This window comes from Lepisma saccharinum, chromosome 7 (assembly GCF_977018435.1).
Source record: "Lepisma saccharinum chromosome 7, izLepSacc3.1, whole genome shotgun sequence".
NCBI lineage: Eukaryota > Metazoa > Arthropoda > Insecta > Zygentoma > Lepismatidae > Lepisma > Lepisma saccharinum.
The window spans coordinates 64448090-64470422 of record NC_139235.1 but is presented as its reverse complement, the minus strand read 5'-3'; the positions used below and the strand labels follow the sequence as shown (position 1 = coordinate 64470422).

Genomic DNA, 22333 nt, shown 5'->3' with positions numbered 1-22333 from the left:
GAAAACATATCAGTAGAACACAAAGAACCAAATTGTAAACTGAGGAAAATCAAAGAAGTGGCTTTCATAGCCCTGGCCTAAAACCGTATAAGCCATCCCAGTGTAGATTTCAGGTGCATGTGGTTCTCCCTTCTCAGGAAATAGAATTACGCCCGTTTTAGACGAATGCATTTTCCTAAGCATTTTTAGTAACATTTATGTCATGACCAAAAAGCTACCGTGTAAAGTGAGTAATCTTATGGCATTTCTCAAGGATATATTTAGTCCTATTTCCGTAACATTTTTCGCAGCATAACCAATCAGAAGCGAGCTATAGGTCACGAGTGCAGTTGTAATGGCGGCCGCGTGAGATGTAAACGATGTATCACTTCACATTTTTAAAAGACGATAACTTTTGAACCGAGAGGGATAATGTTTCGTATTAAATGGTTTTAGGTACAAAAGAATGGCGCTGCTTAAATACATACTCTATAGCGTTTACTATACACGCATAGAATAATATTTTAGTTGTTTCAAATGTAAACAACGTGCACTCACCATAGATGGTGTAACTCGACGTGCCTTTCGTGCTGTATTTGTTATACATTGTAATAGCAAAAGCTAGCCGAAAAGTTACATGAAATGCTTTCATGTAAAGTACCGTCTGCTGTAAGATTTTTGGAAGCATTTACATAGCATTGACGCTAGCAAAAATGTTAAAGGAAATGCTTTCGTCTTAAGCCGGCCTTAGTAAGTTAGATGCGGCAGAAAGTAGTGTAGAATTCCGGGAGCCCCCGTGGTTGGTTAGGCCAGACGCGCACCGGATCCGACACGACACGACGAGTCAGCCTCGCGTTCATTGGTCGAGTGTAACTTGCGCAGAGGCACTGCTTTCGCTCGCTTGCTCCAGATTTTCCCGATTAGACTGGAGTGTATCTTAAACGCAAAAGTGTGGAGAGCCTTATGGTAGAATCTGAGTCCCGTCCAGGGTGCGAAATTCTGGGGGGGACAAGGGGGGATTTCACCCCCACCAACCATCTTGACCTCCAAAATCCCCACCACCAAAAAATTCCGGGGGGAAGTTTTTCTTTTAACAACAAAATATAAGCAATTAGTATTTACTTCTTATGTACTTTACTAAGGATAATGCGGAATACACACAAAAGTGTGAGTACAGAATGCTTTCTCTTTTTTTCAAGAGATTATTACTCTGTCTACACCAATAACAATTTGCGTGCAATAAAAGAAGAATGCAAGTCAAACATATTTATAAATTATAATAGTTTTGTATTCATACAAAAACTAAACAAAAGCTTCTACATAACACAACGCTTTCGTAATTTATTGACTTTTATATTAATAACATTATAAATATCCATATCATAATAATTTATGTATGTATGTATGTATGTATATGTATATATATATATATATATATATATATATATATATATATATATGGGTGTAGATTAAGATTTTCTTCCCCCCACCAGTCTTTCGCACCCTCCTGTCTATATCGAATAGATGTGCCGTTCGGAATGGTCATAATGACGCTACTACATACCAGTGGCATGCCCAGGATTTTTTAAATGGGGGGGGGGGTAGGTTACGGATAATTTATTTTAGTAGTCCGTCCTCATTTTGCCATCTTTTCCTACCTTTGGCGTTCCATTTTTTAAGGAATACTGGGCCAAAAGGGGTTATAACACTCACCAACCCACCCCCCTGGGCACGATACTGTTACATACATATGTATATATCCACATTTAGGCCATGGTGACAACTACGTAACTCAATAGTGGCTTTATCCTTTGTGCTCATGGCACGTAACTCGCAGGTCTGTGTTACACACAGAGAACTATGGCCCACCCTGCCCCCGTAGCGTCGCCACTAATTGAAAACAACAATAATAATAATAATAAACACATTAACATCGTACTGTACTAATATTTATGTCTCTACATTTCAGGTAAGTCAATGGACCTTCGCAACGATGGTGCCCGGCCCCACACGATAACTAACTGGTAATGTACCTTAGCTTTGATTTATTTTGTGCATGTCGATCAAGGTGGTCCAGGAATTTTAAATAAATTCAATTCCGGTCCAGAAGAGAAAATCAGCAAGCGTAAATGGGTTCTGGACCGTAAGGAACCTTTTTCTCTACAAAGTATTTCAATTCGGTCCAGGAACCTTTTTTCCGGATCAGTTGAAATAGGGTCCAAGTCCCGTATTGAAATGCAACAATACGCAACTTGGTGCGAATTTAAATTGTGCGAGAAAAATGGTTTCTCCCTGTCACGGAACCCAATAGAACCCATTAGAATGAAGGACCTATTTAGGGGGCGTCCAGGTTTGGTCGGACCCCCCCCCCAAAAAAAAAATACTATTAAAATTAAAATAAAAGTATTGAAATAATAAAATAACTAAAATTAAATAATGAAAATATACTTGTTGTTTAATCGAGTTTTTTTTTATTTCAGCCACGACTTTGAATGACAGTATCAAAGAAGATTTATGCAAGATTTATTACTACTTATAATAATATGCATAAAATATTAAAAGGAACTTTACTTTTCGTCAACTGGATCTAACATCCTTTTTTGATATTCAATTATTTATCTATTTGACATTAATATCCTTGCCAGGGCGGTTTTTTTTTATACAAATGTTGCCGACCTTAGCTATACGTAAGCTAGATATCCTTAACCCGTCTTTTTACCTATTCATGTAATAAAAATATAATATTAATTTGATTATTTTAATTAATACTATTATATTATTTATTATTATTGTTATTAATATATTGAGACACTTGATTAGGACCCGCCTCGAAATATATTTCTAGATACATGCCTGATTAGAATGTATGGGTTCCTGCATATTTAAGAATCCCAGGCTTGTTAAAGGTCCAAGAATTATGAACAAATTCAATTCCTGTCCGGGAGAGAAAATCATGAAGTGTAAATGGGTTCTAGACCGTAGAGAACCTTTTTAAGTTTAAAGTATATCAATTCGGTCCAGGAGCCTTTTTTTTTCTTCAATCAAATAATAAGCAACTTGGACCGAATTTAAATTGTGCGAGAAAAAAGGTTCCGGTGCTGCAGAGGAACACAATAGAACCCATTAAAATGTATGGGTTCCTGGATATTTAACAACCCTGGGTTCGATTCCTAGTATCGACGCGATATGTCGGCGTAGAGATCCTAGTAGTGACCTGCCAAACAAGGACGTATTTGGAGGGGTCTGGATCCAACCCCCTCCCCGAGAGACTTATGAAGGTCATAATTAAATAAGAAAAATACTTGTTTGGATTTGTATAATATGAAGTTGATTTATTCCAGCAGAACTTTCGAAGAAAGATGAGAATTAGATTTCGTTGTCAGTGCTTGTGAAATTTACGCTACCACCACTACTAATTATGATATGCATAAAGACAATATCAGGGACTTTATTTCAATAAATAGTCCATTAATTTTGGGGGGCAATTTGTTTGGTAAGTCAGTTGTTTTTTATTCAAATTTCCAGCTTAACCAGACATAAGCTTGATACATGGTGCTGTTCTTATATCATCTTTTTACCTGTTCATGTATTAATAATAATTAATTGACATTTTAATAATGATTTGATTTTCAGTTGGTGTATTTTACTTCGCTTTTCTGCCACTTTTGGCTAATCGCGGAGATGCGTAAGAGAGATGATAGGATTAAATTGATGGACACTCACAAAGAACATCCACGCACAGGTTGGGATTCAAACGCGGGACACCTTGCGTCGTAGCGCGCTGTGATAACCACTCCGCCACGAACGCCGGCATCTTCTTCCAACGACGAACATTTAAATATATAAACTCTAATTTAAATATAAAGAAATATAATAAATCGCCCACAGATAACATCTACTCCGTGGATGGCAAGTTCATAAGTTTGTCTGTCCGACTATATTAATCCCTAGTGAAAATCTTAAATTAAATGATTCGTCGGAGCGAATTGTGCTAACCACTCAGCCACGCAGGTCGGCTATTTTAATAATATTTTGAATATAATAGACATATTTATTATACACTTTATTATTATTATTATTATTATTATTACACGTGAGACGCTTGATATGGATCTCTCCCGAAATTTAGTTCTAGATAAGTGCCAATTCGTAAACTCAAGTCTACACCTGCTTTTTTTCCATGTCCGAACATGTTTTTTCGAGCAAGGAAGGTGCACCATGACGGCGGATCAATCGGGAATACTGAGAGACACGCACAACGCCCGTATGCTGACTCGGCTCTGGCGTTTACGGCATGTTTTATTCTTCACGCATTTGCGTGTCACGAGCATTATTATGCGTTGGTTATTATGAAAGAAGGAAAAAGGACAATGTACACACCTGCAGTACATTGTTTCTGGGCCGTCGCGATGGAACGCGTATGCAGCTAGAACAATGCAAGTGTCGCGACAATAAGAACACGGGAACCAGCTGTTGATGTTTCTATTATGAAGACTGGTTTTCCCGTGAAGTAAACCACAGTCCACGCAAGGCGAGGCAGTAAATTTAAGTAACCAGAACGCTCCTCTCTGGTGCCTTCATGTTCATCGTTTTCGGCATACACGTAGGTTTTTCTTTTTCTTTCGCGACGGTTCTGTTTCTCTGTTGCTTCTCACTTCTAACTCTGGATTATTCGCAATGGATTTCGTAGTTTTCCTGTCTCGATCTCGATACAATACAATTCTTAAGTTAGTTTTTTTTTTTCCGGACTCGGACATGCAAAATGTGAATCCTGATCATGGGTGGGACCCCAGACGGGTAATGGAGGGACTTGCGCACTTTCAAATTTTCTTAGAACTACTATAATGTCAAAATACCATAATAATTCTTTGAGTGTTAGTGACAATGGTTCTATATTAGCATGCAATGTTAATTGGACATTATCCATTGTCTAGTGCTTTTTCTAACACTACGTTTGGTAACACTTTACTATACCTGAGACAGATTTCTTCAAATTTACAGGAGAAAGTACTTACGCAAATCATTTTCTGTAGCGTTGTCGATGTTCGGGAATGTAGTTTTGAGCCATTTTAATGCGAATGCATGTGGTTTTCTACGTAAATCTATTTCCGACGCGCTATTGCTGCTGCCGCCATTTGCTTTCTGCATGAGAGCACAATGTTCCATGTGTTTGATGACGTAAACACCGTAGTCAGTGTTTCAATCCACGCAGTCTTTTCGCTATAATATGATGTGCCGTTGTCCGTATATGCTAAATTGAATGAAGGGAGTGCTAATGGAACCTAACCCAACAGGCCTAACCTAACCTAGTAGGCATACCTCGTCCCCGTGATGGTTCGTGGGGCTATCGTGAATTTTTGGGCTAACGTCAATGGTGTTTGGGGCTAAACGTGGATGGTTTTTGGGGCTAACGTCAATGGTTTAATAATTACTCTTTATGTCGAAAATTGAACTTTTTTCGTGAAAAAATATCGTGAAGTGTTTTAATTTTTTTAAAAAAATTTAGGTATTTTTCGGTGAACAAGGATACAACACTGCATGCACACTCCAAATCGACAAAACACTGGCACAACGCGCGATGAACAGGTAAGCTATCGCAATATTGTGTGGAAATAAGGAAGAACAGTAAGTACTCGTAAATGTAAGAAATATGCATTATTTTCGTTAGAAATTCATTATTTCACCTAAATAAATGTTCCCGAATGCAGAATAGTACGTTAGCAATGTAAAAAAGTGTGAAATAAATCATTGACAGGTGTCTCAGGTATAGTAAAGTAGTACCCTACGTTTCGAAGCATCTCTTCTCTCGTATTCAGTTAACATTTATTTTGTCGGTGGTGGGAATGGTACCCACGACAGATCTATGATTTTTCTACAAATCCTGGCGCCGTGGAGTGGTAGGCTAGAGCACCACTAGACAATGGATAATGTCCAATTAACAGTACATGTTTTTCTTCTGTTTCATATTACCCGAATTCTGAAGTATGTCAGCCCATATTCCAAAAATGGAGTAAAACAGAGCTCGCTCCTAATCGTAATCAAATATTTGTGTTCGAAGCCCATGTCGACACAACACCCAAGAATTGTGTGGGGTATTTCACAGAACCTCCTGTGAAGCTGACTCCTGTTCTAACCGTCCGTTAACGTCAATCACTGAGGAATTACTTATCAAAGTGGAACAAACTATGATAGCATACAGACAAACGACCATTGGGCATGCAGCAGAGTCTTTCAGTATTTTATTTCATATCACTCAAGCAATATTGACGGAAAACATCAAGATGAAAAATGTTTCTGTCCGATGGGTGCCCAGAATGTTAACACAGGAACAAAAAGAAGACAGTGTGACGATTTCCAAGTCACTTTTGAAAATATTTCAGCAGGATCCAGAGGAGATTTTATGCAGATACGTTACTATGATTAAATTATCCTCCGATCCTGAAAGTAAACAATAAAACGTGATCCGACAACATGCGTCGTCTGTGTTCCGTGTAACAACATCATAGTGCAATGTTATGGCTAGTATTTTCTGGGGAGCGTTGATGATTGATTACCAATCACAAAAAAAAGTACTGTGCACAGCTAAAAGCAAAATAGCGCGAAGAAATTTCGAGTAAACGGGAAGTTGTCGAAGGGACTGCTGTTCCTTAACGACAACGCTCCATCGCACCCACACTGTTGCAAAGGCTACAATAGCTGCTGCAGAATTCTTAGTGTTGCCACACCCACCTTATTTGCCAGTTCTAGCCACCAGTGACTTTTTCCTACTAAAGGGGAAGAGTGACAATTTCCCCGAGGTTCTTCTCACAGGCAACTGGGGAGCACTGTTGCCAACTTAGTTCTATTGGAGCCAGATCTGGCTCTTCCGTGCACTCGCTTGGTTGTGAACTGCGACACCCGCCCCCTGCCCCACTATGATGCCATCACTGACTCCGGCCCACATAGACCAACATTTGCCATGAGTAGCTATACATTTTGCACGTGATGTGATATTGTCATATTGGCTGCGTCGCCCCACCCCCTCTTACCTCATGAGTTACTTTTATGTAGCGCCGTGGCTGAGTTGAAGATGACAATATTGTTATCCGAAAATCATTTATTTTCGATTTCATACGACCGTTAATAGATTATTGAGATGGGTGATGTTGCCGGATCTAGACGGTGAAAACTAAGAATAAATTGTCTTAACTTTAAAGTTAACGGTAATAGTGACCGCCCCCCACCTCTTGACAACTAAAATTTTCCTAGGAGGCACTTTATCCAGCCTTCGTAAATCTAGTTCCTTGAAAGTCAACTTCAGTTCCATTTAAGGTGAAATTTGGCTCTTTTATGCGCATCAGGTTTGGCAACACTGCCATGATGGCCGTAGGAGGCAAGGAGGAATGCTTTACGCTTATGGGAGCATTATTTTATTCGTTCTCTCGAGAATATCAAGCATCCAATGACGTAGAAAAGTACATGGACGGAAAAAGGACACGTTGAACAATGACTTATTCGTTGGAAAAGTTGAAACTCCCATTTGATTAGCCGTAACTTGAAGTTGAAGTTGATTTCCCTTAAGGAATACATGGGATTCTGTAAATACTTTATCATCATATTTTTCAAACATCGTGTCTAGGTTAATAATCGCATTAAAAAACCGCTTCCACATGCAACAAGGTGATAAATTCATACTCTCTTGTATAACCGAGTGTTTTTAATTTGGATATCCGTTTAATCTGAATAACGATAGATAGAACAGATTTGATGAAGGAATCCGTACAGTGAAATACGAAAATGACAAATAAAATAATATGTGGATAGTTATAAACGATATAACATTTCAGATAATCCGAATATCCTGATAATTCGGATACGCGGATATCGGAATATCCGATATCAGGATGTTTAAAATCCGGATAAAAAATTATCCGGATTTGAGCATCCTTAGTTTGCGGTGTGTGACTATTTTCATCCCTAGGGAATCATGGCGCTGGGGAAAATGCATTGTGTTACAAGGGGATTATATTGAAGAATAAAAATACTTTAGTTCGCCTGATATTTTTTTCTTGCCGTTCATTCTAGGAACTATTTGATCGCCCCTCGTATGTTCTTTTCAGGTCTTCTGAGTTTGGATGGAAATCATATGAAATCAGTCAATTTTTGGGGCGGAAACTTACCACTTTCTGCATGTCGATTCAAGCGAAGGTGTCCAAACCAGTGATGGGACGATACTGAATCCTGTAGCTGCATCTGAAATGATGGAAATGAGATTTTATGCTGTTCATTAGAAGAACGGCAACAATGAAAACAGACCAGCAAATAAATTACAATGACGTTAGCTCTAGGAAGTAAGACTGCAGACACTATTAAACACAGTGTCACGCATAGTGATGCTACGACACGCATCTTAGCATTTTCTTAGTGTACTTAACATCTACCGCTTTCAACGAAAATGACAATTCAGGGAAGGAACAATCAGCATGTCGGACAGAGAGGTTGGAAGCTTGGCACTTAACTCTACAGTGGCTGGAATGGTGTGAAATAACACAGTGCTATTAACTGCTGTGGTGAGGAGCTGACAAAGTTGCTGTTGCTCCCAAACTGTGAACACAAATTTTCTTTTTCATTTTTGGCAAATACTTTATGTTACTTCTCAGCTTCTTTAATCCAAAGCATTTGTTTGATTTCTTGTTTTAAGTCCACTTTATGTACATATAGGCTAATCCGGATCGGACCTACAGGTTAAGGTGGGATCCGAACCACTGGGCAATGTGCCTCCACCGAGTATCGAACCCGGGACCCCTTGATTACATGGCGACGACGTTTCAAGGCTACGCCATCGGTGGGGCCTCTTTAATGCAATATGAAAGCCAGAGTTTGGAAGTATATGAGTTACTTGTAACGCAGTTTTCAGAAAGAAAGAAATTTTCTTCACACAATTTTTTTATCAATATCTGGAACCAGATGCTCGTCCTGAGAGAATGAGCCAGTTGATGATTATTAAATTGTAAGAAAAATGTTTTGTTTTTAACATCACTACATGTATCCCGAAGACATTGATTGGGATGGTGCTTTAAGTTTAAAGTGGGATCCGAACCAATATGTGTTTCCACCGGGTATCGAACCCGGGACACCTTCATTACAAGGCGACGTCGCTACCACTACGCCATCGGGAGGCCCTAGAGATATTTATTTTATAACACCTAGGACATAAGAGAATGCAATCTAATCATCATGGATATTCCACTGCTTCTCACTTCGACAGTATTTATCATAATTATGATTTACTATTTTTTTAAAGTTAATGATCATTTTGAAGTAAAGCATTTTTTACTTATATTATCTCTATATTTTAATATTTAAAAGTGTATGAGGTTAATTATAATTCAGTTAAAGTTAATGTTAATATGTTGATGATTAGGAACAGCCCGCTTGAAATTCATGCATCAAACATGTAATACGACTTTAACGATAACTGTACATGAGATACTTTTCGGACGAAGTAACTGTAACGTAGGTCCTCCTCACGTTATGTGAAGGATATGTTCAAGTTACTCTTGAGACCATCACAGAAAATATTTGTCATATAAAATTTACTACTCCAATATTACAACACTTGAATAAATTAAATATTAAACGACTATATTGAATTTGCTCAAGTTTTACGCTATTCAGGCTGCGAATTCTAATGTACTCCACACTTACCGCTTGATTATGTCGGTGAGAATTGATACATATGCACTTACGGGGAAGAGCATGATTAGCTGACGGTTTTTAAATAGTAGACAGTTGTAGGAAAATATGAAAGAGGCGCGATGGCATGGTTCAGATTAGGGGGATGGAAACAACTAAGAAAGAGAAACGAAGCAAGGGAAATGATATGTTCTTTGTGCGATGGGGAGGAGACGGACGAGCATATCCTACTGAACTGCCCTTCTACACGTAACCTAAGGGACAAATGCATGAAAGACGTAACGGGGAGGGAGGTCATAGAAGTGGTAGACGACAGAATAAAGATAAAGGAAGCGGGGCAGCAAGTGGGGAAATACCTGGGAGAAGTAAGAGAACGGCGGGGGAAAGCTATTAGAGAAAGCAGCTAAATGAGTCATCATGCTCCAGCTGAGCCATCTTTATAGTGTAAGTGTGTGTAAAGTAAAATGTACGCGTTTTTGGTGAGAGTGCAGGAAAAGAGAAGTGGGGCGAGGAAGAAGGAAGAAAGACTGGAAGAAGAACTGTTGAGGGAGGGGAAGAATGTGTATATAGGGGGCAAAGTAAGATACAGCTTAAAAGAAAACTAAATGTAATAAAATATTGTAGAAATAAGAATCAAAACTATGTAGTGCGTACAGCCTATGGCTCGCACAAAAAGAAAATAAACACAAAACGTACACGTTGCACCAGACCATATTATGTAAATGGAATAAATTATACACTTCTTGGAGATTAATTCAAGAAACAGAAACAATTAATCTTACACATGATTAGTTCACCCAACACAAATTGATACCAACCAAAAATAACGTCTTTCAAGTGGTCACCTTGAGTCGTATCGAGCGAGGAGTTGCGAGGATTGGGAAGGAGCAGGAGATTTTATTTTAAGTCCACATAATGTACAGATAAGCTAATCAGGGCTGGACCTAGAGTTTAAAGTGGGATCCGTATCACTAGGTATCGAACCCGGGTGATTAAGGCAACGGCGCTACCACTGCGCCATCTGCGAGGCCCTAGTATTGGGAAGGATGTCTTGAAACCTATGATGTTAAACTTCAGGAAAAGATTTTGGATTCCATCCCGGGCACTTAGCGTTGATCACTCTGCCACTGGGGTTTGTTCGGCTACCCATGTACAGTCATGGAAAAAAGTTCTTCCCCATAAGGCTTTAATAGGAGCAAGTAATGCAGGAGGGTAGGCAACACATATTGCACCCTTCGATGATCGGGTGATTTTGCCTGTCTTAACACCGAGAAATGTGTTCCACGCGAAGGTCAACATGACAGGAAAGCAAAGAGGGTCACGTGACTATTGGTTACGTGGAGTGTTGTGCTTCTCCACGTCCCCAGTTCTTGATCCACATTGCAGAAAAAGTAGAGCTGCATGCAATATATGAAAATAGGTTGTTTTCAACTACACGCTTAATTATGATTTTCCCAATTGTAAATCTATCAGACGTGTCTCCCGATTTAGTCGGGACAGTCTTTTACTTTGAATTCCTGTTTTTTCATAGGCGTAACTTGACGGGAGCAGAAAGGGCATTTGTAACCCCCCAAAAAATCAGGTTTCTTAAAGCTGCTAAGGGGTGTGGGGGTAACGCCCCACACTTTCTTGATCCGGTCGTGAGTGGGGGTGATGTGATCAGCATCACGCCCCTGACCGCCTTTACCCCCCAGGGTTTCCCCCAGGTACCCATGTTATTCGACGCTGGGTAGACGCCGGGACCGCTTCCACCGTTAACAAGGTCATTGGTAAACAATAAAAAAATGTGTTAGACCCAATTCTTTAATACCTTATCATAATCTTTATCGCAATTTTAAATTTTGTTGTAAGTCCACTTTATGCAAAAAAAGGTAAAGTTCTCACCTGTGCTTAGCGCTACGCCATGAAGGCGTATAGGGGGTGTGGGGGTAACGCCCCACACTTTCTTGATTCGTTCGTGAGTGGGGGTGATGTGATCAGCATCACGCCGCCCCATACTTTCTTGATTCGTTCGTGAGTGGGGGTGATGTGATCAGCATCACGCCCCTGACCGCCTTTACCCCCAGGGTTTCCCCCAGGTATCCATGTCATTCGACGCTGGGTGGGCGCCGGGGCCGCTTCCAACGTTAGAAAAGTTCCCTGGCTTGAACCGGCCGGGGATCGAACCCGGGGCCTATAGCATGGTAGTCAGACGCGTTACCGACTGAGTCACCGGCACAGATAGACTAATCTGAAGTGCATACAGTTTAAAGTGGGATCCGAACCACTATGTGCGATCACCTGGTATCGTACCCGAGACCCCTTGATTACAAGGCCTTACCACTACGCCATCAGTGAGGCGCACACAATCTTTGTATTTCGACCTTTTTAAACCTATATGTATCATATAAGAGGTTGTTTAACGTTGCTATGCCTCTATGGATTATATATAGCCAGTATTCGAGCACATAGCGTCAGGTTTCATAGAATATAAGCTTCTCTTGCATGTTTATGGTTTCCTGTCTGCAGTAGAAAAACTGGCAGGTTCCCGTAGCTTTTCTTTCAATAGTCTTCCAATGGTTGCATATCATATCACTCAAATTTGATTCATTCGTTGCGAACACAATCCCCGATGGCGGAGTGGGATCGTGGGCGCCTTGTAATTAAGGGATCCCGGGTTCGATACTCGGTGGAGGAACATAGTGGTTCGGATCCCCCTTTAAACTGTAGGTCCATTCACGATTAGCCTAACAGGACATAAAGTGAACTTAAGACATCAAATCAAGCAACCAACACAATCCCGTTATTGTCCAGATTATCGAATCCAGAGCCTTCGTCGCGAATAACATAAGCAGGAAGACAACGTGAAATAACCGAACAGAAACAGAACCTAAAACCTACATCGGATAGGGTTCTGAAATGAAACAGAATACGAAAGTTGAGGGACCTCTATACGCACCCACTTTTCCTCCAGCCGGTGGAATGACTTCAGGGAATCTCACCCTGACGTCATTCCTCCCGCTTTCCTTACAACCCTTGGCGAGGAGGGAGGACAAAGGAAAGAGGGGGAGGAAACACTGCTTTTCAGGCGCGGTGATTCCGTGCCCAGGGTAAGCTCCTTCTTGTGAGAGTCCACCGGTCGCACTCTCAACCTTGAGAGCCTTTACCGTTCCCTCCGCTCAACTAGGGAAAACGTACCCGGTAGAGTGCGAAGAACAGGAAAACTGAATAACATGGGCAAACCAATTCTACGCTAATTTTCACTTTACATTTGCTTCTGTCTTGCTGATTTCTGTTACTTGAACATAAATTTATCAAAAGGGAAAAGCTTAAATATTGAAGATGAAGCAAACTGAATTAAAATTCAAGGCTTAAGCAATTAAAGCACCTATTTGCTGACTCCCCCCATCCTTGTATTTACAAAAATAGTGATTGTTTCTCCTCTCTAATCTTCAAAAGCAGCGAGAATACTTCTCTCACGGAACTGAATATTTTTTTAAAGGGAAACCCCCCTCCCCGAAATCCTACAAATATCTAATTTAAAAAGTGTATAGTGGTAATTCATTTTACTTCATTAGCAGGATTAAACACTTTGCTTAATACGTTGTAATAATCTGAGATTCATCTTCAGGACATCTAACCCCACTGTTTCAAATTTATGTGGCGGCTGCTAATAAGGGATGATCCCCATCCCGAAATAAAATTCTGACTCTGACCTGCAATGATTCGAACTTTTAAAAACCTGTCATTTCGAGCTCGGAAAGGGATTTTTTTTATTATTCATAGGGAATTTCATTCTGAGCCAGGAACACAACAACAGAAGTTTGGCGCGTGAAACTGAATGCGTGTAGTCGTTGGCTTCGTGTTTATTATTTATTTAGGTGTTAGTGTTTGTCGTGATAGTGCTGTGTTAAAGGGTAATGGATGTGATACAAGATTTGCTGGTGAAACCTTTTGGAACAAGATCTTTTCAGGAGAAGTTGCAAATTGTTAATACAGGTAGGCCAGTGTCATCGCTTGAACTTATTTCTACACACAAAGACAAAATCGGGAATATGTGAGGCATTTTCGCAAGCAAATTATGACAAAACACCATGGTTGACAGGAAGTATAAGTGTTAATAAGCTTTGCATTTTTGTTCGCCGTGCTTACTTTTCGGGGCTGAAAAGAATGTATGGACGCGTGACTGTAATCTTTGCAACACTTGTGCCAAACATGAAAAATCCAAAAGTCACATAACTTCCTTTGTTAAGCTGCAATCTTTCGCCCAGACACGTATTGACGTGCAACTGGACAAACAGCGTGCTTTGGATGTAGTACGGCACAAGTAATCGGGTCCTGGAGTAAGTTGAATTTTGCACTTAAATTAATATTGCGGGTTTTTATTTCACTAGTGCACGTCTTTCATTTTTATATTTCACAGGCTGTTTTTTTATAGCTTTATAATACTGTCTTGTTTTATTATTTGAAATTCTACGCGTATAGTAAACTGCAATAACGAGAATTAATTGATTGTGATCGTAGCAATAAGACAAACATTCCGACACAATATTCCTAAATCCAATATGGAGCGTGACATAAATTGCACGGAAACTTTTGGAGTTTGAGGATCAAAAGGTCGGAGATTACCCACTCGTTAGAACCAGCATACGCCACTGTCTACGTGCAATGACGGGACCAAAACATACGTCAGATAGCTGTGTTCCTCCTTATTTCGTACGCCATTGATAACTGGAACACGTGACCTCGTCTTTGGTAGAACAGAAGCCTGCTTGCTTGCCACCACCCTTTAGTTCAGTGACCTTCGCCCGTAGTCAGCAAGAGTGAATGACTCACCAGATACTTGTCTGTGAGGCTACACAAGAATAGATATTTCGTTAGTGGCTGTAAGTATTGTTTCATCTGCAGTTATATCAGTTAACATTTCAATAGTTTTCTAATGGTTACGTTAGTGATAAACATGTAAATTAGTTCTCGAGAGTGAACGTTTTATCTATTTGAACGGGGGATTTTTATAGAGCCTGCATGTATTATTTTTTCCTGAAACAAGAAGAAATTCGAAGACGCAAAAAGAGTTGTATAAGAGTAGTTAACAAAAGGAAAAAAGAAGAAGAAAACGAAAATGTAAATGCTGAAATAAATTATGGTAGAGATCGAGTGAATAACATTTTGTCATGGGGCCTCCTCGATGGAGTAGTGATAACGTCGTCGCCTTGTAATCAGTGGATCCCGGGTTTGATACACGATGGATGCACATAGTGGTTAGTATCCCACTTTAAACTGAAGGTCGAGTCCAGATTAGCATATCTGTGCACCAAACCAAAACTAAGAAAGAAATTGTCACAGTGTAAGAAAATTTCATGTTCAACCAGATACGAAACAAAAGGGAATAATATATTGCAGGTTGGAGTTCACATCTGTAGCATCTAACCAGCACAATTATGAATCGCAACATATCGTATCAGATCCATTTTTATTATACATGTATGATAATATAAGAGAAGTAGAGGAAAGAGAAAACCAAGCGAAACACGGACGCCTTCTCCAGAATTTCAAATCTCGTTACATAAGGTTCTGGGTTGGAGTCCCGAACAGGCATGACTTTCTTGTTCTTGCCCTTTTATCTGCTTCATTTCATCATAATTCATCGTTATGGTTTACCTGCAGGGGAAGAATAATGACAATAATTGCCAATACAAAGCCAATGACAAACAGAACAACTCGATTACGGAGGTGCCAAGAAGAAACGAGACTTGACAGTTTCTCCGCCTCTCGGTTTGTCGAATTGAAAATTGCTCTCCCGTTAAATATAGAAATCGAAAATGTATGTGAATGAATATACATGTATTTTATATATTCCGGTTTTGTAGGAGATTTCGTGAGAGATGAAATAAGTACTCTTCCATCGTATTTATTTTTATAATTTTTATTCCCTGTTCGATGATCGCGACGATAAGGACGAGTGACCATTACATGAAATTGATGACGAAATAGTCAAACACCCCCGACAAGGACGGTACTCAAACCCGATAACTTTGGCGACGATATCGAATGTCAATCACTTAATGAGCTTGACCACCGAGCCTGCTTAATGTTGTTTCTCTCAGGAAATTCGTAATAACTGTCAATATCCCACATTCACTATCATTTTCTTCATAATTTATCTTATTGTTGTGATTAACCTGAATTCAAAGAATTAGTTGAAAGGCAAAAATGCAAGATTGAATGTCTCTGATGTTACTTCGTGCCGAATAATATGACGTGGTATTATGATATGAATTTATTAATCATATAATATGCCTATTCATTCCATTGATTGATCCCAATTGAGCACACAAAATATGCTATAATGTCCACTCCATGGAGGAGTGGTTAGCACAGCGCCCTACGATGCCATGGGTCCCTGGTTAGAATCTCGACTTGGGCGTGGGTGTAATTGGTAAGTGTCCCTTCATCAATTTCATCATAGCATCACTCATCTTCATCGTCGCTATTTGCCAAAAGTGAAAGAATAGCAAATCTAAATAACAAACATCCAATCAAATCGAACATCTCTACCGATTTAATTCTATACGGTACCGAATTCCCACTTTATTACTGCATCTTAAGTCATTTTACAGCATCTCAATTGTTTTCCGATTCGAAAACATTTGGAATGATGTTTTCTGCAGTTGATTGTGCATTGTTTCGTTGTTTGGATTGTTTAATTAATGTCGCATTAATTAGTTTTAGACCAATCGTGACGGGGGAAGCAAGAGCACAAAGAAAGCGAAAAAGACAAGGAAGAGACCACGGCTTTCTTTAAAGATAGCATCCCGTGAATACAACTCAAGTGACTGCAGAATATTATGAATAAAATTTATTTCGCTTTTTCCTTTTATTTCTGTTTCAGTTATTTTACTTCGCTTTTCTTCTACCACTCGCGTTACTCGTGTCGGTGAGGAAGAATTATAAACTCGTGAAATGGACGATGGTACAAAAAAATATATGCCTCTCCCACGGTTCGAAACTGTCAGTACAAAATATTGTCTTATATTTAAAATTTACGGGCAAATATGGTTTGTCAGGTAGCAATTTTCGCTTATCTCTTTCTCAAGGGGTTCCATTGCCTCTCTGATGTCGTAGTAGTAACGTCTTCGCCATGTAATGAAAGGCTTCCGAATTCAATACCAAGTAGAGAGGCATTTGGTTCGAATCCCATTTTAATCTGTAGGTCCAGTGCATGAACTAGACTTAAACAATTAACGTGTGGCATGTGGTCTGTGATGAGAACCATCATTTCAGCGAACCTTCTTGACAATGACTCTAATATCACTTGATAGAATAGTATTTCCTTACGAGTAGCTCTTGTCAAGAAACCAGTTCCTGAAATTTTCTTCTGGAGGCATCGTAGCACCCAGCTGTTTGTTGTGGCTGGGGCACGAGTCATGTGACTCATGCTATCAAAGCTCAATCCTTCCCGAGAAGTCAGAATCACCAGGCAAACTTAAGCGAATATTTTGTTATTTGGGTTGCATAAACAACAGGCTTTAAGACGTTACGAAATTCTACGTCCCGTGGCCCAGGTATTTTTTTCTAAGACTGTACCCAAGTTCTAAATCATCGCAATGGATACGTATCCTAACTTGGTATGCAACGCTGCAATTTGTTACGTGATTTGGGTTGCCTAAATATAAGGGGTTGATTCAAACTTCTTAAAGTTCAGTTTTCCGTGTTGCTTACATCTGAACTCATAAGGGATGACTGAAGTTCACAGAAACATAAACAGTATCCGCCTACACTAAGGTGACCAGACAGAGTCCCTTTTATTGAGTCTGTGTCCTGATTATTTTGGAACGTAAAACGGGACGGACGCCAAAATGTCCCTTTTTTTGTGACAACTCGGCATAAAATTACTACATAACACCAGAAATATTGGAAAAATGGAAGCTGGAAAGAATATCACCTAGCGATTGTTGGGTAGAAAGTAGTTCATATTTCAATGTCAACAATGTGTCACATTCCAATTTTCTTAAATTTGGAGTTTCTTCTCTGTTTACCCGGACTAATGCCCCCCCCCCCCACTGAATGGTTTGTGGACAAGTGACAAGAACGTTCTTTCAGTACAAACTTTGAAAGCTATGTTGATTAATACGGTGAACTTTGATCACACGTGTTTAAACTTTTACAAAATGTTATTTGAAGAGAAGGAGATACATTATAATAATAATCCTTTGCGCTACATAATAATAATAATCCTTTGCGCTACAGCCCTTTGAAGGGCCTTGGCTTTACCTACCGACTACAGGTCTCCCTCCCACGCTTTCCTTCGTCACCTCTAAGCGTGGAGATCTTCAACCAGTATTGGAATAGTCGGGTGGTCAGAGATTTATATAAAGGTGTAAATGAGTTTAGAAACCTAAAGTAAACTTGATAAAAGATAAAGACGGTGATTTTCTAGCTTACCCAAGCGATATTCTAAATAGATGGAAGAACTACTTTAATGACCTTTTAAATGTTCACGTAGGAGATAAATCAGAAGTAAATGAAGTGCACACAGCAGAACCTTTAGTTCCAGAACCTAACTTGACTGAAGTTAAAGATGCTATTAAAAGGCTAAAGAATAACAAAGAACCTGGCCTTGATTTAATACCAGCTGAGTTAATTAAATATGGTGGAAATTCGTTAATATGTCAAATTCATAAATTAATTTGTTTAATATGGAATAAAGAAGAAATACCTCAACAGTGGAAAGAATCCATAATTGTTCCTGTGTTTAAAAAAGGTGATAAAATGAACTGCAATAATTACCGTGGAATTTCTCTACTCTCAACAACATATAAAATATTATCTAACATTATTTTAACAAGACTAACCCCTTATGCTAATGAAATTATAGGTGATTATCAATGTGGATTTAAACGTAACAGATCAACTACATATCAAATTTTTCACATCAGACAGACACTTGAAAAAAAGCGGGAATATAATCAAAATGTCCATCAGCTATTCATTGATTTTAAAAAAGCATATGATTCGGTCAAAAGAGAAAATTTATATAATATATTAGTCGAGTTTGGAATACCTAAGAAGCTTGTTAGTATGATAAAAATATGCACCAGTGAAACAGAAAGTAATATTCGTGTGGGTATTAATGTGTCTGACAAATTTACAATTCATGATGAGTTAAAACAAGGACATGCATTATCTCCATTGCTCTTTAATTTTGCCTTAGAATATGCTGTTAGGAAGGTAAAAGAAACTAACGAAGGACTAAAATTAAATGGTATGACTCAGTTGTTAGCATATGCAGATGATGTAGACTTATTAGGGGATGATATAAATACAATTAAGAATAATGCTAAAATATTTTTCAAAACTGCTAAAGAGATAGGTTTGGAAGTTAACAAAGAGAAAACTAAATATATGCTTACAGGCCGAAACCAAGTGTTAGGTAATAATCAAAATCTAATTATTGATAACAACTCGTTTGAACAAAACAGTAATTTTGCCTGTAGTATTATATGGGTGTGAAACTTGGTCCCTTACATTGAAAGAGGAACACAAATTGAGAGTATTTGAAAATAAGATCCTTAGGAAAATATTTGGACCTAAAAGGGATGAGGAGACAGGTGAGTGGAGAAGGTTACATAATTTAGAACTACATAATTTGTATTCATGTCCAGATATTATTAGAATAATTAAATCAAGAAGACTTAGGTGGGCAGGCCACGTGGCACGAATGGGAGAGGAAAGAGGAGTTCACAGGATTCTTGTTGGGGAACCTGATGGTAAGAGACCTATAGGAAGACCAAGACGAAGATGGAGGGACAACGTTGAGATGGACCTAAAAGAAATCGGTAGAGATGGAAAAGAGTATATAGATCTTGCTCAAGATAGGGACAGATGGAAGGCCTGTGTTGCTGCAGCCATGAACCTTCGGATCTAAGAAGGCTAGAAAGTTAGTTAGTTAGTGGGTGGTCAACCCGACGTATCCCCAGCCGTTATAGTAGGTCTCCGCGACCGGATTACGCTTACTCATTCGAAGCTCAATTCCCCACAATGGTGGGTTGCCACCGACACTATACACAGGTCGTAATTTCCAGAGACTGAACCCGGAATCGAACCCATGCCGTCCCGCTGCCGCCGTTAAAAGCAAGGTGCCTTAGACGGCCACGGAGGAGGACGAAGGAGATGCATTAATCGGCAATATATCAATGAATGACTTCTAATTCCAAAGGACTGCTTGGTTGGAGTGCAGTGATTATCACCATATAATGTAAGTTATTTACACAGTATTTATTTATTTAACTATAGGTAGTTTTCAAACATAAGCATTTAGGACGAAACAGTTTTTGTATTTTTTCTGTCTTGTTTTTCCTTCAGAAAAATATGAAAAATGTCCGGTTTTGTATGGTCACATTACCTTACACAGGCAACCCAAGCTACATGCACAAGACTAGCTTTTATAATACCTAACGACATGGAGCAAACAGTGATTCGAATGGGAACTGTGACTACCTTTATATGTTGTTAAAACCACAGGCAATTTTGCCGTGAAGGTCCTACATATCGAATATAGACCCCTGTGGCTGTGTATATTGTTTATTTACGACGAATTGCAACTTTTACAAAAGCCCCCTTGTCACTTTAGGAAGACGCCTCTCTGCGCAGGCGCCGTAAGGGACGCGATGACCAAAAACGTTGATTGAATGCCTTTTGCGACCTTTTATTACTAAACTGTGCAGATGACCGCAGTAGATTATACGTGTGTTTTTGCTTTATTGGTCCGGGCGACCAAAAACTATAACACTCCATCATTATGCTGTTGCTTGCCTTGCTTCTAATTGGTTTAGCGGATGTGACGTCATGACATGTTACCGTTACATGTCTACCCCTCCTTTCCCCCCAACTTTTGTTTCGGAGCAGCATTCGGCCCCGCCCCCTTACGCACAAATCCACACATGCGGCGAGGGAGGAAAAAAACACACGCACACACACACATGCGTCCACAGCGCGCATTACATAAACCGTGATTCCAAGTCATGATTGAAGATATTCGGACCATAGTGGTCAACCCCGGTACATCATACAACGGACAGTCCAGACTGACACAGACACACACACGCACGCACACGCACACAGAGAGAGGAAAAAAAGACCGGGTAACAATGTTGGTAATTTACAGAGGGGCCACAGAGAGGGGCCAACATTTCCAACCCTCCGTTGGAAATCTCTGTGACCGGCAGAATGCCTCTCACATATCCCCCCCCCTCCCATCACGCCACAACACACACATTCCCCTGTGTCTAGTACAATTGTGTACATACTCTGACTGGTTCATCTGTGTTGAGACTCAAACAGTATTTCGATAGGATTTTTACCCGGCGTGGAACATTATATATTGTCAACACTCCGCGGCCGACAAAAGAGAGTGTTTCAGGATACGCACATTTTCTGATGTGATATACCGTGGTTGTTTGTCACGATATTAATCCGCAACAACTTTTTTTTTTTAATTTTTAGCTTCCATGTCGTTAATTAATCTACTAGCATTAATGATTTTTTGAAAAGGAGGAAGTTGTTTCTAAGCCAAAATCACATCTGAAAATTTTTGTTTCCTTGCTTCTAAATTAATCTGTGGGTTACTACTTTTAAGGTCACTAAATTCATCTTCAGAGACTGGTTTCGACTAAATCTATGCAAAAATATTGGATTTTGGGTTCCTATTACACTGAATTCATCTCTCCTCTTTTTTGTTAAAATTTTAGATTTTATTTCCCTAATTTTGCAAATATTGTTCGAATTTTCAGTTTCTTTCTGACTAAACTAATCTTTGGCCTTTTGAGTGTTTACAGTAGTTCACCTGTCATAATACTCCGATTTGTATGGATATTTGTCGCTTAGTTTGCTATTTTTATGGATGTTTGTCGTTTGGTTTGCTATTTTTATGAATGTTTGTCGCTTAGTTTGCGATTTTTATGGATATTTGTCCTTTAGTTTGCTATTTTTATGGATGTTTGTCGCTTAGTTTGCGATTTTTATGGATATTTGTCGTTTAGCCCCGCGCCAGATAAAAATAATTGTTTGTGTTGAGTTTATTACAAGTTTATAGGACGCTGTAGCTTCCCATCAAGCAACTAATCTCATATTCTTTTTTACTTAATTCATTGTCTTGACATAGATTACTTAAAAATAAATATAATTACTGAAATCACATTCTAAACAAAATACTTCCTCAGATTAATGTATCATAATACTTTGCGATTGGTACTATCTACATAAAACTCGTGTTCAAATATTGCAATAATTTATATGCACTATTCGTTTAATTAGAGAATGATATCAGGAAGTGAAAATATTATTTTATATGAAACAATGTAGATTTACTACTGCGTCAAATTCAATTAAAAGTAAACAAAAGAGAATCATGGTGGAGAATGTTCTATATAATTAAAAATTGCCATTTTGATGGTAAAATAATGGTGTGATATTGAACACACCCTGTTATATAAATAAATACGAACGTCGGTTTAGTGGAACGTCGGAAATGAAAAGACACACTAATTTAGAAAGTAGCCTCCCAAAATACTTTTTCTGCGTATTCCTTAGATAATAATACGAAAGGTATAAATTAATCGTAATAATATTCACATTGTGATTATATACGACACCTGTACTTCATACTAAGGAACAAAAATCTGATTTGTTGTAAGACCTC

The 22333-nt window shown here is 39.0% G+C and overlaps 1 protein-coding gene across 2 annotated transcripts in view; it reads right to left on the bottom strand.

Annotated features, from left to right (window-relative positions):
* Positions 1-22333, bottom strand: part of LOC145990247 (uncharacterized) — a 72228-nt gene that overhangs the window by 16126 nt on the left and 33769 nt on the right. For both annotated transcript variants that reach the window (XR_014441952.1, XM_083125922.1), the window contains one exon: positions 8139-8211. Coding sequence is in view for 1 of the 2 variants with exons in the window: in XM_083125922.1 (XP_082982048.1) it covers positions 8139-8211 (73 nt within the window). In the remaining variant the exon portion in view is untranslated. The remainder of the gene's footprint in view (positions 1-8138; positions 8212-22333) is intronic.